Here is a 16,183-nt window from a genome sequence, read left to right as displayed (position 1 = left end):
CAATAGAGTCATTTAAAGATCTGTGACAACAACAGTTGAGTTTATCAAATCTGCAGGATAACACTTAACCTTTCCACTGCAGTCTATTTTAACATATGTACAGCTTGGTATTAATAGCTAAGAATTACAAAAAAAAGGTGTTGCTTCTCATAGTGAAGTTTCTCTCTCAATTTTACTGCCTAACTATTATTTTTGAAGGCAAAACCAAAATTTTTAAACACTGAACTGAAGCTCTACTGGCCTTTAGCCCCATGCAGGTTCACTTCTATAAACAAGAATTATACTTACTGATCTTGGTTGATCTCAAACTCAGGAGCGTAGTCTCATGATTATAAATGTGTCTTGGTAGGCTGTAGTGTCAAATTCAGGGAATTCTGATGTTTCCCAACATTCACATACTATTATAAAATCAGTTCTCACCATTTCTCAGAAGGACTTTCATTTCATACCCATAACTCCTGATTTTTTCACATTTTCAACTTCAAGAGAGCATGACTTCACAGCTTATTTCTAAGATCCCAAATCCTACCAGGCACACAAACCCACCCACCTTTGCCTAAAATCAGCACATGTGCTTTTAGTTTGAAGATGTCCTGAAACTGCCAAAGAACTGGAGTGTGTGATTGTACAGGACACAAGATTAGATTTAGCTTTCATTCAAAACAGCAAAATATTATGCCAGACATCTAGAAGAAAGGTGTAACTCAAATCTGACCCTTAAAAAAGGTGACCTGCCTCCTGCACTTCTAACAGCACACCATAATCTCATCTTTCACAGACCCATACACTTAGCACACAGCTGTGAAAACCACACAGAGCCCTGCTTTCAGTGCTGGCCCCCACTTGCTTTTAACTTTAAAAGAAAAAAACAGCTTTTTGATCTGTTTTTGTAAAATCTAACAACATGGCTTCCTAAGGGGGCTGCCAGCCAGGGAGCTCCAGTGCTGGGAGTGACAGGGGAGTGGCTCAAGCTCACATCACAGACACTGGCCAGGCTGGCTGCGTTGTGGTGTGACATTTGTGTCCCTTCACCTGCCTGGGGGCTCTGGTAATCACACCTGAACACAGAACAAGGGGAACAAGTATCAGACTGTGACCTTCAGGTGCAGGACCTTCACCAGTGGAGACTGAAGCAGCTGAACTCAGAAGAAGCCAGAGGAATAGGCATCATCAGGTAAGCAGCAGTGTTAAATGAGTGATAGCATATTCTTACATCCAGTAAGATTTCCCAGGGTGATAAAGGTGCAGCTCACAGCAGAATTTTCTAATGGGTCTTCCCGAGTTTCTTAACCACAGAAGCTGGAATGCCTGTTTGCCTCACAACACTTGAAAATTCCAAACTGGAGCCAATCAAGCATTTTATTGTAGATGGCCACTGTGAGGATACTGCTGGGTGACAGTAGAGTTTTTTTTTAATAAAGCTCAAGCCCAATAGTCTGCTTCCATTTCTTCCTTATACATTGGCATATCAACTTATAACTTTATTCAGTCTGACCTCAGTCTCACCTTATCAAAGTCTTGTCTGTGTTCCCAGTCTCAATACTCTCCTCGTTCTGAGTGCCTGACAAATTCCCCAAATTAGTTTCAACATCACTACCTTTTCCTCCTTCAAATGTATCCTAAATCCCACAAGATGTTCACTAAAACATAATCAGCTGATAATGACTAATAAAAAACACTTCAGTGTAACTACCATTCAGATTACAGGAAAATATTGGCTAGAGTAAGATTAAGTAAGGTTAAAAGAAGTTCAGAACCTTTATCACATTGATAGCAGTGTGCTTTATTTCTACAAGGATGCTTTTGAACATTACATCCATTACTGATAAACCTCCAGCATGCCTACCACAATTTAAAAAAAAAATCTGGCCCTTAGTCAGTGCTAGGTCAGTAATTGGTTCTCTGCCAAGAGAACTGTACTCTCCTGTAGCACTGACTAATACTTTTCACACGGAGGAGTCGCCTCAGCAGAAAGCTCACGGTGCAATGAACAAAAATCTGGCCATGGCCATTCAGTGCACACCTGGAGTTAACAACAGAAGCAACTCCCAAGCGACCTGCAGTCAAGTTAAAAACCTACAGCATGTGACAGACTTCTAAAATCCTACTTTTCTTGCTCTCAACATCTTGTAAAATGAAGAGACTGGAGACATTTTCTGAGAAGAAAGCTACAGTTCACTCTTACATTAATTCTCCCACACAAAGCTTGCTTTAACCAAAGGTTTGGTTTCAAAGGCTGGCTCTGCAGTCTCAAAAACCAGCACCCAGCCACCATTCCCAAGTGAGGTAGGTCATTGGCTTCAATCTCCTCAGCATTTGTGGTTGAACAGAACCTGTATTCTGCACAAACTGTCACAGTAATTATACTGTTTTCAAAAAATTACTTTGGAGTAATTTTCTGCCATTTTAAAATCTATTTATACCATCATTTGGGTAAAGTTTAGCATCACCTATCAACTCAAATACCACCTTAGTGCTGAAATAGTTCTGAATCCAACCTTCTTCACATGCAGATTTAGAGGCAAGCCTAGCATATGAACAAGTTATTTTTGTAGTCATAGGCTGTTAAAATAAGTAGCATAAAATAAAAGTTAGACTCAAAGTTTATGGGTTGGTTGAACAAATGGAAAAGCACATTAAAAATAGCCCTGCTGAATAAAGTCTGACTGCATGTCCTTAAAACTAGATACTGGGAAAAAACCTAAAAGCACTGGCTGATATAATGGGAATGACAATTTTCATTAGGATTGCAGAAACCACATCTTACCAAGAGAGTAATGAGTTTAAGTTAGTAAGAGAGAGAGAGACATAGGAAGCTCAGAACAAAGACCCAAAGCCTCAGCAAACCACAACACATTAGCAATAAGGGCTGTCTGAGATCAACCAAGGTGCTTTATTTTTCACTGAATAGTTCAAAGATTAAAAACTCGATGGCAAGATTATGTTTTCCAAGACAAATCTAAAGCCCATTCCCTTTTCTACAGAGGCTGGCAGAGATCTGCTCACAGGAGATCACAGCAATATTTTACCTTATGGGATTTTTCACAGAAAATATCCTAACAAAATCTCTGTTTCCCTTGTTAATCCAAACCGGTTTGGTTGTAAGCCCTGAAGAAAACTATTACAAAAAATGTTATGTACTTAACCCTTTGTTGATACCAAACACTGAGGGTTCTATTTTGCTGCACAACAAAACAAATCTGCCTAATGTCCAGTGTGGCACAAAGGATGGCAGTAATTGATAGCATATGATGTGCAACACCTGATACCTGTTCAGCTTTACACTGACCTAGAGCTGTAATTCTTTTTTACAGCAAATATTATATTATTTCAAAGACACAGTCAGGATCCCCTAAGTTTACAAAAAATTTGGAACTTGAGAATGGTTGTTCCACTGCCCTCATGAGGAAGAAAACTCTGTTTTTAAAGCTGAACTTAAAATCTGCTGTTGGTCATTGCTCTTTCTGTCACAGTTTATTGCACACTACCTCACATTCTCTCACAAACTAATTCCAGGCTATTTGGCACATACCTGCTTAGTTTAACCATTCATTCAGTGTTGTTCCTCTGCACAGTAAGACCCCACCGGAGATGGAGTGACTCGATTATCTTTTCTAAGGTTTTTGTGAATAATCAAATTTCAGTTAGAGCACGGATATTTTGCCATCTATTGCAAACTCACATGGAAATACTAATTACCAATTCCTTTTGTATATTGGCTGTTTGCAACTGCTGCACTCCAGCCAGTTTTCAGCCCTTCAACAGCTGAAATGAACCCACCCTGATCTCCTACAACTTTGCCCTGCATCTCAGCAATTGCATCTGCTTACAAAGGTGTCAGTATCTACTCTTTCCTTTGGGTGAAGACCCCATGTTTACTCTGAATGTGCACACCTTTACCATTGCTTTGGAACTCAGGCAAATTAAGCAGCTAACAAACATTTTTTGTATGTCCTTAAGGGCAGGGAGAATACTATATAGTAGTAAAAGTTTATTGGTTCTGCATTAAACAAAAACTCAAAACCTCAAAATCTTACAATTTCAGAAGAATTCTCTAGAAGCCAAAGACAGCACTAGTAAGACAGAAGGATATACAGAGCCAAACTGGAAAAATCAAATAAAGGTCAAGAACAAGCTCTTGCACTGAGCTGGAATATAACAGAATGTAGTCCCTCAGCAAGGTATCAGAGGTCCATGACAGTTACCTACAAAACGTTGTAAGTTTTAAAGTTTAAAGTAAGTTGAAAGTTTTAAATTACATTTAAATGTATCAAAATGAGATTTCTTTTTTTTTCCCCTCAAATATTTTGACTAGTTTAAAAAGCTGCTAGAAAAACAAAGAGAGCATTGTGCCTGCTTTTATTGGCTTATCCATACAAGCAGAAAATCACACATTCCAAAAGCAAAAAAAAATTGTCACAGAAACACAATCTAATTTTCTTTTTCAAGGGTTGACATTAACAGATAGTACTGTAGCTTATTAAACTATGTCCTACTCTCAGTAATTATTTTTAACATTATTCATAAAATCCTATTGAAATTCCATGATGCTCTGGCAAAAATTATGGAAATATGTACTATAATTTAGGTTACAATTAATTAACAACAGCAGCTGCTTTTTAACCAACTCTACAAGCTGACTTGCTTCAATCAGTATTGTAACTGGCACATCTGCAGACAGGAAATCCTCAACACCACCAAGTTTCCCAGCCTATTATCTGAGACACCTGGTGTGGGTGTGTTGATACAGAGCAAAACAATGAATCATATGGACTGCACACCAATTAACCAGCTTTAACTGTTAATGTGTTTAATCCTTAAGGGTGGAGTGCCAATTTAAACACTAAAAAAAGTCAACACAAAATCCTCAAACTATTCATTTTGTTATTTCTAAATATGGATAGTAACTCAAATCTGTGACAAAAATTAAAATACATGTAGTTCCTCTGTATTGAAATAGTGAGCAGACTCATGTTACAAGTGAATTGCAACAGTCTGCATGCAACCTTATTCCATTATAATTAACAGTAAACCAAGATTTTTTCCTTATTATTTCAACTTAATAGCTCTTTTTTCCATCTTAGACAAAAGTAAACAAATTGACTTGACATTTGACATGTGTGTCTCCAACTAGGGTACTTTTCATAGAACCACAGAAAGGGTTGGGTTTTTTACCAGAAAGCTTAAGAAAAATCAAATACAGCATTTAGAAACCCACTTTTTGGAAATCTTTTCGTCTCACCTCATGAATATTATTCTACAGTTTTCAGGATTGTTATATGTCCAGATAGCATGAGCTTTTTTTGCTCTTGGCAAGCAGTAGTCTGTTTGATTGGTTCTGATGAGAATAATCCATTATTACAGACTGTTTCCACAATTTATAGAGAGTTTCTACTATTTCTAAGAGAGTAGTAGTTACAGTAAGGAAAACATTCATCACAATGCACGACCCGTTCTCTGTTTGGGGTATTAGGAAGATATAAAGCTGACTTAACCAGAGAAATGGAACAACTGGACAGTAGATTAAGTCCACTGGGCAAAATACAAAATGCTGTAAATGATCTGTTTCTGATCCTGTAATGGATCTATTCTACAACCACAAAAATTTAAATTTATGTTATAAATAAATGAAAAAGCAATGCATCCCCACTACTCTAAAACAGTAGTGCCAGATAAAAAGAATATAAAGTAGTCAAGGGGATTGCTAAAGCTGCTAGTAAAACCGATTATTCCTCTGCATCAAACCAGATTTCTTGGGTAGTATGTTTAAGCCTATTTACTTTGTTTGCCAGATATCATCTGCCTGCCAAATACCACTACTACCTTTAGCCATGCATTATTGATCTAGAATTCCAGATATTCACAAAGCTTTATAAGCACAAAAAACAGGAGGTCTCCTACTCTGGTGGGCTTACAGCCCATCTGAACCAATACAGGAACTGAGGACAGACTTGTAACAGCGACAAATGAGCAGCTTAGGGAGGCAACACTGAAGGAGTATTTTCATTCCTGTGGGCTGGAGCCTTGTACCATGTATCATTTAGTCCTTGCAGGAAGTAGCATTTGTCTCAAAGGAGGCAAACCCCAGATTTGATTCCCATTTCTGGTGATTATGGTCATAGACATTTGTCACAGCATTCTTGTAAACCAATTTACTCTTAGATGTTGTATGTAATTTCCAAGGGGTCTGAGATATGTGGAAGTCCCTAAACAGATTTCAAAAAGCTATACGGTTTCAAGGTTCCCTGCAACAAGCTTGGGTTTTTAGAGACAGTGACTTCTCTTTCTCCGAATTGGATGATGGCTACAGTAACAAGCACAGTTTAGAAAAAATCCTAGAAGAAATGATAACCTCTTAAACAGGATAAATATGCACTTACAGTGAATAGCTTAATGAATCAATCAAGAGTATGGACTTAGAGAACACTACCTGCAAACCTGAGCTTGCTGGAATTCATGTTCTTACTCCAGTAAAAGTGAGGAATATGTCTCCCATTTATCGCATCTCATACAAAAATGGTTACCACAGATTTCTTCCATTCACTGTAATTTCAATGTGTTTTAGACTGTAAATGAGCAAGTCAGGAATGCAAGAAAATAATTAAACAACTACCATTGTTTAAGTCACTAAACATTTAATGGGGGGGAGGCATTGTTTGACCCCATGATGAAGTGACTTCACTTCATCAGAATAAAAAGCATTGCAAAGAAATGTTAAGATAATCATATTTACCTACTGCCCACATAACAGTGTTGAAAGAATCGGTTTCTTCTGTGTCCAGGTCAGCATTTTTCCAAGTGACTTGCAATCTGTTGCTCTTCAATTTTTCAACTTTAGTTGGGAAACATCTCTTTAAAAATTTTGTTCCGTAAGATTCCATGTGCTCAGTTACTAAAGAAGCCATTTGCTGTTGAGTAGTGAAACAAATTTGTTTTTTCTTAGATATATGACCTTTTTAATGTAAACCCCTCCTTCAGCTGGGTTCAGGAAACCCCAATAAATACCTTGCACATTTCAAACATTCTTTATCACTTAGTTACTATGCACTGCTAACACACGATAATTTAGGGAGTCACTACGACCTGCAATTCCATTCCAAGAGGCACCTATACCTGAATAGTCAAATTATTTTCAAAAAATAAACCAGCATATTAATAAAATAGTTGTGTTTAAAGCATTTGTTGTTTACACAATCTAGAGCATATTCAATTTACCATTACCATAATTAAAATTTTCTAGTAGCTTGATGAAAATTTAATACTTTTCATAAAACGATGGGAGAAAGATATTTCCTTCTGCCGTAACACCTGACATTTCTCTGCAATGACTACAAATCACTAAGGTTTCATGGAAAGTTCTAGTACAAAAAAAATAAATAATACTTTTGTCCTAAGAGCCAGCTTGAAATAATGGCACACCACACTGAAGTAGTAAAATGTGGCATCAACAGGTTTATCCAAAGACATCAGTGCTCGACTGTAGAAACTCAGGTTGCACCTTGCCAGAGTATGTTTATTACTTAAAGGATATTATTACAAAAGCACTCACATGCAACTCCACACAAACTCTCTCAGCTTACAAAACTTTATTTGCAAAGTTGATATTAACTAATATGAAGGCAACAGCAGGGTTGTCTCTTCAGAAATGTGAGAGCTCATGTTTCAGAGCACACTAATCAGTTTCCATCAGACTCAATGTGGCTGCAGACTGAGCATAATTATTTTATCTTCATTAATACTTTATTAAGTTTGTTATGGGCATTGTGCTCTTCTTGCCTACAGAGGATCAAGTTCTTAGAGCAAGCCCTACTGTGTTTGACCATGTGCCACACACACTATTCCCTGCTTGTTCAGATCCTGTGCTGTTACAGGTGTCAATTTCTTCAATGAGGAGTGTAAATCCTAAGAATTATTCTTATACAAGGTTTTCCATACCTTGTATAGGAATATATATATTCTTATATATATATAATATACACTTTATATTCTTATATGTATATATATATATATAATCTATATGTTCCTTTGCATACCATTTTGCATGCCATCAGTTTTAAAGTATACAAGCTGCTAGTTTTAAGGAAGCCACTCCTTAAAGTGGGAGAGGGTGACATACAACCAGGAGCTGTCACTAGTGTCACTACCGCAAGTGGTGTTTGTCACTGCCACTTAAACAACAATACTCCCACCTCAAAAACTGTGAACATACATGGAAATGGTTGGAGATGCAAACAACACTTGTTCTTTAGGAGACCAAAAAAAAAAATAAAAATCTATCTTTTAATTTATTTGTTAGATAAGAAGATGTAATATATTCAGTACTTGCCTGATCAAACCCACGAAGTGGGACACTTCTCATCATGACTGTAGTGTCCAATCCAATGCCAGTTAGAAAACCAGCACACTCAAGGGAAACATCTGGTGATGCACCAGTTAAGCAAATGTAAACAACAATTTTGACAAAGACAATATATGAGTAGTACACAAGTGGCCTTTTACTTGGAGATACCAAGTTCTCCTCACACAGACATCTTTAGCTTGCTTTTGTACAAAGAATAAAAATTGGAATTCTTATAGTTAACACTGGATTTAAGATCCTGAGAATTTATCCTCAGCTGATCTTAATTTCCATGTTGCTACTGCATAGCAAACTATTACTATTCTCTTACCAATTTGACTATATGACATGAGCAAAGGAATTCTGAAAACCGAACTTCCATAGGAAAAACAGCTATGCTCTTACAATTGTAGATCATCACAGGCTTTTCAAAGGATACAGCTGGCTCCAACAACCAACCTGTTACCAAAAAAAAAAAAAATAAAAAATAGAAGAAAGTAGTGGAATGAGCTTATGCATATTGTTGCACAATCAGGAAAAAACATTTTCTGATTTGGGTGTCACATTCGCCAACTTCCAGTCAGCTGGGACCCCCCAGTTAGCCAGGACTGCTGGTAAATAATAGAGGGTGGCTCAGTCAGCTCCTCCATCAGCTCCCTCAGCACCCTGGGGTGGATCCCAACTAGGTCCCTGGACTTGTGCGTGTCCAAGTGCTGTAGCAGGTTTCTAACCAAGTCCTCATGATTTATGGGGGCTTCATTCTGTTCTTTGTCCCAATCTTTCAGCTCAGGGGTTGGGTACCCATAGAACAGCCGCTCTTACTATTAAGGATTGAAGCAAAGAAGGCATTAAGTAAGTCAGCCTTTTCCTTATCCTTATTACTGTATTCTCCCCCTCTACATCCAATAAAGGATAGAGATTCTCCTGAGCCCTCCTTCTGTTGCTACTGTATTTATAGAAAGTAAGATTTTTATTGCCTTTTACAGCAGTAGCCAGATTAAGTTCTAATTGGGCTTTGGCCCCTCTAATTTTCTCCCTGCACAACCTCATGGCATCCTTGTAGTCCTCCCTCTTCTCCCAGAGGCATAAACACTCCTTTTTTCCCCGAGTTCCAGCCAAAACTGTCTATCCAGCCAGGCCAATCTTCTTCCCTGACAGCTCATCTTTCAGCACATGGGGATGGTCTATCAATTAGATTATGTCTTCCTATCAAGTAGATTACAGTTCCCAATGCAAGATTTTATTAATTGCTAAATTTCATTTTGATTTATAGCCATCTGCTTTTTAATTGTCGTATTTTTCCAAATGCCAAATATTTGCCCTTCCTGTCTTCAAACAGTTGTGAATGCTACTATGGAAAATGGGTTTAATAGATTTACTTAGACTGGTATTTACCCAATATATCCATTTTAGTTCTTAAATAAAACTCCAGCTCCCCATCTCTCCCAATATTTCACACCCTTTCAACCAAGAATATCACTGAAATTGTCCATCAACACTTGCAGTTTATGAGGTTTATCAGCTCTCCAGCACAGCAGTTTTCATCTCTGTCCCCAGTTGCTCCCTACACTGCAGCAGCTCCTCTCTCTCTTGACTACATCCTCAGTTCCCTACATCTGCTGGGTAAAAAAGGCAGAATGCTCAGTCCCTGCTCTGCAGGTAAAAGCAGCTCCAGCCAGGCAGCCATTAACACTCAGCTGCTGGACAGGCTGCACTTGCACTCCTTTGCTGTTTATGTCTTACGCAGACTTGTTAAAATCTCACAGTTCGGAGATGCGTTCCACACAATATTTCCACTGATAACGATAAATAAATAAACTGTTAGGTTTTTGAATCGGTTTGTGGTCTATGCCTTACCCTAAACCAATCTGCAGCATCTCCCAGTTCTAACAGCAATGCTTTTAAACCTCTGAGAAGTGCAGACATGGAGGCTGCAGCTCTGCAAGCCCCAGGGACTGCACAGTCAGTACAACACATGTTTTTTCACAAAAGGCTCCAGATAACATCTCTCTATCCTACAATAAAAACATACAACTTCTGAAGGTGTACAGAGAGTGGGTTGAGTACAAGTGATTAAAATCTGCTAGTCTGGGGTTTATGTTTGGCAAACAATTTAACATAATGGGAAATAATTTTTCCAGCATTAGGGCATTTGACTCATCTGTGAGCTCATTAGCATGCAGCTCCTGGGAAGTGCTGCAAAAAGCCACATACTGCCCATAAGGAGATATCTACTGAAGATTCACAGGGAAAAGAATGAGAATTTCTGTAATTTGGGCATATGTTTCCTCTTCTTTTTCATTAGATGAAAAATAGATGTCAGCTGGCACTTATTCATAGCATCAGCCCCACATTATTCACACTTTCTTGTACAAAACAGGAGGTTCCTGGGCATTGTCAGTGTCTAAAAAAAAAGTTAGGAAAGCAGGACCTAACCTTGTTCACACCTGCTCAATCTCTCACTCATACTCAACACATTTCAAGGCATCTTTTCTAATTCACTCTGCCAAAACCCTTCATCTCAGTAGTGAGTTTCTTCCTCATGTTTATATATCTAAGGGATTTTTAGTTGGTTAATGGTTTACTTAAAAAAAGAAAAAAAAAGAATAACTGCAGGACTGACAGTTTTATAACCTCCAGGCATGTAATTTGTAGCTGAGATATGTACATTTGGAGAGGGAGAAAAGAAAGAATAACTACAACACAGCTCAGACTAAAAACAAAAGGTGTTAAACTGAACCTTGGGAATATTTATAACAGAAACAAATCCGACAGAAACAAACCTTTAACAACTCCCTCCTTCATTTGCTAAGACACAGCCTGATAAAGCACAGAAATGCTACTGTAGCCCCTGCAGGCTTATTTTGACTAAATCTCAGGAATGCAACATATAAACACTAGACTCCCACATTACACTGTTACAACTTGCATTAGCAGCAACTGGACAAGAGCCACATTTTCACAGAAACATCTCACAAGGATAAATCTTGTATTTTAGTTTAGGGTTTTTTTTGGGAGGTGTGGGTGTTGCTTCTCTTGAAAACAATTTCTTTGCATAAATCATGCTTTCAAAATTCAAGAGGTGACTGATACAGTACAAACAACAGCAAATTTACTTTCTTTCCAAAATTGTACTAAGAAGCCACATTTATTTATTTGAAGTTTAGCTTAACACAGTGCATTTTTTATAGCAGAAAGTCACTGCCATGAATGGCAACTATGTTATTTTGCAAAAACACCAGTATTATAGTTCAAAGTCTATTTTGCTTTTTCTAGAATTGCTCAATAGAGAGGACAAAAAGATAGCATCATCTGACTTTCAGGCTAGCAAATCTGCATTTCCTATCACAATTACCTTCATTGGGAAATTGCTCTGTAATGCAATTTTCAAATTTTGGAACCTTACTGTGCTATGTGCTGTAAAAAACAACTATGGGATTTTAGGCTTTCCATTAAAACCAGTGTTTTAATATTTCAGTTGAACAATAGCTTCCAAGGCAAAAGGAACCCAAATGTCTCATCATATTTTCTTTTGTTATCAGAACTGCCACAACTTATGAGAACACAAAATTATGTTGGGAGTTTCTCCCCCAGTTGAGGAACGGGGACTGAGCAGCCCCCGGGTGAGTTCATGCTGCCCTCTTGTGACTTGGGGTGTAATTGCTACAGCACAACCTAACACGGTGAAAACAGGTATTTAATTTGATTTTAGAAGGAAATTTCATAAGAGGAGGAGGGGGAAGATCTATCAGTTACTAATAAAGTTTGGTAGCATGATATTGATGCATCTCAAAGCACATTTTCAGAAGGAAAACAGAAGAAAAATTGGTGTACAAAAGGCAATTTTAAATATTTTTCGCCTTGCCATATAGAAAGGGTAGGAATGCCAGCACCTGTTACAGCCATGGTAAGGTAACTTACGTTTTCCCAGGAGATTCCTTTAACCAGAACAGATCATCACTTGTGATTCCATACTCCAGTGCACCTGCAACCTATGATCACACAGGTGAATCTACAATGCAAATCCTGTCAGCAATAAAAGCTAATAGCAATTTGGGCTGTGTTGGATGAAGTACAGACCAAGGGGAATATATCTGGGGCTGCTGACTTCCAACCCAAATTATCCTACAGCTTTAAGCAACACCAACATACTGAATCAGAGCAAATTGTTGTCTATGGAAATGTTGATCTAAAAGGCCATCTTTTATATAAAGACATTTTTTTTTGTGACACAAATAGAAAAATCCCTCATACGTTGCTTTATTTTTACGTTCTTTATCCTCCCTGTGTTCTACATCTCAACCAGCAAAGCACTGGAGCTGTCAAATGGAAGGATAACTTACCTGCAGAGGGTATTTTGGTCTTCCTCCAGTAGCAATAACAATATTATCTGCAGTAACAACAGTCTACAAACAAAAATAAAAAGTCAAAATCAAGCCTTTAAAACCCTTTTATCTGTCTTTGGATTTCATCTATGTACAAATGAGCGATTAATGAGAAAGCTGGCATTAGCATCTGCTATTTATGTGACATAAAAATCAGTAATGCATTAAAAAAAGGATGGAGATAAACTAATACCTGCAGAATTTCTCCTAACCATTCTCTACTAAACTTTGTTTTAATATGAATCATGCAATTGCTGTTACACTGAGCAAGATTCTGATGACTATTTTGAAGCAATAGTTATGTACAAATGACACTGTTTTAAAATCAGTTTCCTGTCAGGATAAAATACACAGGGATCACAGCAGTAAATTCTGTCTCAGGCCTGGAGTTAAGCTACCTCAAAATGAGAATGTTTCTAGAAAATCCTAGCCATTTACCCTCAAAAACCAGATATTCAAGATGATATTAATCAGTACATTAAACAATTACTCTTAAAAAGGTGTTAAAAAGGCATGTTCAGACCTTGTTAAAGACACAGCAACAGCCACCATTCCGTTATGTGACCCAGCTGTGCATTCACACTAATTGCCTCCCACACACAATTTGGTATTACCGAGTTAATCACCCCTACAAATCACCTGAAGGAGGGAAGCAGCTCAGAGCAACCTAATTCTCAGAACTTGCATTTCTGTAAGCATCAGCATGACTGACCAAATCAAACAAAAATCTTTTGTCTCAGCATTTCCACCTGCAGAAAAAAGCAACAGCATCTAACAGGCCAGGCCAGGCCAGGGACTCAGCAGGCACCAGTGGAGCTCATAAACAACTTCTCTAAGTGGAAAATGCAAATCTCACTCACCAAAACAATACTGAATACCTCCAGCAATTTGCTAAAGGACAATCTAGCTCCCAAATGACCTGAAATGTTCAAAGTGAACAACACTGCAGAAATCATCACAGCAGCTCACCTCTTTACCTGCTTTTGTTAAACCACGGACTGTATGTGGATCAGAAAAGCTTCCTTTTATGTTGAAATATTTCACCTTCCTGTTTAGAAGAAAACAGCATCAGCAATGCACACTTAGAGAGTAGGTATGAAATAAAATCAGCTAGTTTTTCTGTATTTAAATGCTTAAAAGGGTAGCAAAAAGGCATAGAGCAGTAAAAGGAAAGAATCATATTTCATAGCATTGTTTGCAGTTCTGTCATAATTTGTCACTTAATTCTTGCATCACACTTAGCTCCTCTATACAGAAAAGTAACTAACCTTGTAACAAACTTTGAGATCAGGTTATTGACCTCCTCAAAAAAGACATTTTCCGTTAGCCATAGCATTACTAGTACTATCTATAGCATTTCTGATACCATGCTCATTTGAGAGCACACCGAAGTGACTCAGCAGGAGTAACAAGACCAGAATCTGTTAAATTTTCTATTAATATAATTTCTCTATAAAAGGAACTTCATGCTGAAAAACTTGGAGCCATTTCTGCACTGAAAGCAAAAAAAAATCTGCTGTTCTAGCATAGTGTTAGCTGTGAGTTCGTATGGCATACAAATTTTGGGGAACGAGATCCAAAGTATCTTAAGAAACTGTGACTGCTTGATATTAATGAAAAACCTCTCCAGACTAAAGAGTTCATCACTACACTGCTAGAAAGCTTTTGTGTATGGTCAGTGTCAACAACTATTTCACCAAAAAGGAAAATGGGAGAGGAAGTGACCACTTACATTGACAAGGGCACTTACAGTCCCCAGCGGAAAGGACTTACAGACTCAAAATACTAGCTCTGAAGAGAAACTTCAAAGGCAATTCTGCAATTCTACAAGGGCAAGAGCACCTCCTTGACTGTGGGAAAAAAGACTAACTTCAAAGTCTTATTTACTTTTCTTGTAGTTGTACTCTGTGTCCCCAGTTTAAGGATTTCACATGATTCTGAACACCTTGTGCCATCACAGACCTGTCACAAAACAAGAAACTGAACGTGAAGTCATCATATTACAAATTCAGATTATGCAACACAAAGATATAGGCAATTCCTGAAAAAGAGGAATGAACCACAGTATTTTCTGTCGTAAAAGCAAATTATCAAGTCCAAATCAACATAATTTCTGCCCTGAGAAACCAGTAACTAGTTCTGTTTATTAAACAAGTACCAGGCCAAAATTTCACATGCAAAATTCACTTCTCTAACTGTCCCATAATAAACACCAACTGGGAAAAGGTTATTGCTACGCATTTTCAGCATATAGGAGTGGAGCTGGGCAACAGTCTTTACCAGGTATGATGAACAGGTTGGGATATATTCCAGCCATAGTGTTGGGCATCTTTAAGGGCACTCCCTAAAAGGGCTGCTTGATGCATAAGCTTTTTAGGAATGCAGCCAACATTCACACAAGTTCCACCAAGTCCCCATGTGGTTCCTTGGAAAAAAAGAAAAAGAAAGAAAGAAAAAAGTAAATGCATCAGATTAAGTGTAACAATGCAGTTGGGCACATGGGAGGTAAAAAGTTTAGTAACAACACAGTTTGCTGTCTCCTACCGATCAATTTCTAACATTTTTTGTGCTCTTTTGTTTGATAAAAACCATCTCTGTATATTTTTCTTCTAAAATTCAAACCATCTCAAGATTTTTCTCAGAGCTCAGAAGATTCACTAACTAAACATTCATGTTTGCAGATTTCATTTTATGCATGGTACACGAGGAGCCTCAATATGACATAATTCATAATTTTTAGAAATTGTAAATAACATTTCGACAGAGGGAATAGTCTCACTCATTTAAGTCCAAAGTCTACTATAAATGGTAGCATCAAGCACTGCTAACAAGCTTAATGTGTGGGGGAGCAGGCACAGCTGGTTCATCTTGGAGAGAGCCATGGCACAAGCTGGGTTTAAGGACTTTTACTCCAAGCAAAGCAGACTGTGGCTTTGGACACTGCTGACCGGAGCAACCTGCTCACCTGAGCAACTTAATTATATGCATTTCTAATTATTACACAAGTATTTCTCGTCCATACCTTGTGGGGAAGGTTCAACATAATCCATAACAGCCACTTTTCTTCCAAACTGAGCAGCTTTAAACAAAGAAGCAAGGTAAGGTATTTAGAGGAAGGAGAAATACAGAAACATAAACATTTTTAGTAGCACAGATACAGATAAAATACAGGAGATGACAGCTGGTGTTTTTTCCTGTCCAACTCAAGATACCAAATCAGGGACCCAACCTATGTAGTCAGCAAATTCTCTGGAAGACACTTAATAACCCAGACTGGGGCCTTCAGCTTCCAGTGACCCCAAAAATGCAATGTGACCTCAAATGAGATGTTTAAGAACACTGTGGGTTGTTGAACACACTACCCAGAGAGGGGCAAGGTTCTCTGCAGAAGTTAGTTCTTGAAAACAGTCTGAAGGGATTGCTGTTTTAACACATAAATGAGAAATGGTATTTAAATAAA

The 16,183-nt window shown here is 37.9% G+C and overlaps 1 protein-coding gene across 3 annotated transcripts in view; it reads right to left on the bottom strand.

The window, feature by feature from the left end:
* The window catches only part of TXNRD2 (thioredoxin reductase 2), a 40,409-nt gene that overhangs the window by 22,658 nt on the left and 1,568 nt on the right, over positions 1-16,183 (bottom strand). For all 3 annotated transcript variants that reach the window (XR_009278984.1, XM_058851805.1, XM_058851804.1), the window contains exons 3-11: positions 15,746-15,802; positions 15,004-15,148; positions 14,611-14,685; positions 13,693-13,771; positions 12,682-12,744; positions 12,260-12,330; positions 8,778-8,797; positions 8,327-8,418; positions 6,734-6,908 (exon numbers count right to left, since the gene is read on the bottom strand). Coding sequence is in view for 2 of the 3 variants with exons in the window: in XM_058851805.1 (XP_058707788.1) it covers positions 6,734-6,908; positions 8,327-8,418; positions 8,778-8,797; positions 12,260-12,330; positions 12,682-12,744; positions 13,693-13,771; positions 14,611-14,685; positions 15,004-15,148; positions 15,746-15,802 (777 nt within the window). In the remaining variant the exon portion in view is untranslated. The remainder of the gene's footprint in view (positions 1-6,733; positions 6,909-8,326; positions 8,419-8,777; positions 8,798-12,259; positions 12,331-12,681; positions 12,745-13,692; positions 13,772-14,610; positions 14,686-15,003; positions 15,149-15,745; positions 15,803-16,183) is intronic.

Source organism: Poecile atricapillus, chromosome 16 (genome assembly GCF_030490865.1).
Source record: "Poecile atricapillus isolate bPoeAtr1 chromosome 16, bPoeAtr1.hap1, whole genome shotgun sequence".
Classification (NCBI taxonomy): Eukaryota; Metazoa; Chordata; class Aves; order Passeriformes; family Paridae; genus Poecile; species Poecile atricapillus.
Note: the sequence above shows the minus strand (reverse complement) of the source record. Positions and strands in the feature narration are given on the sequence as shown.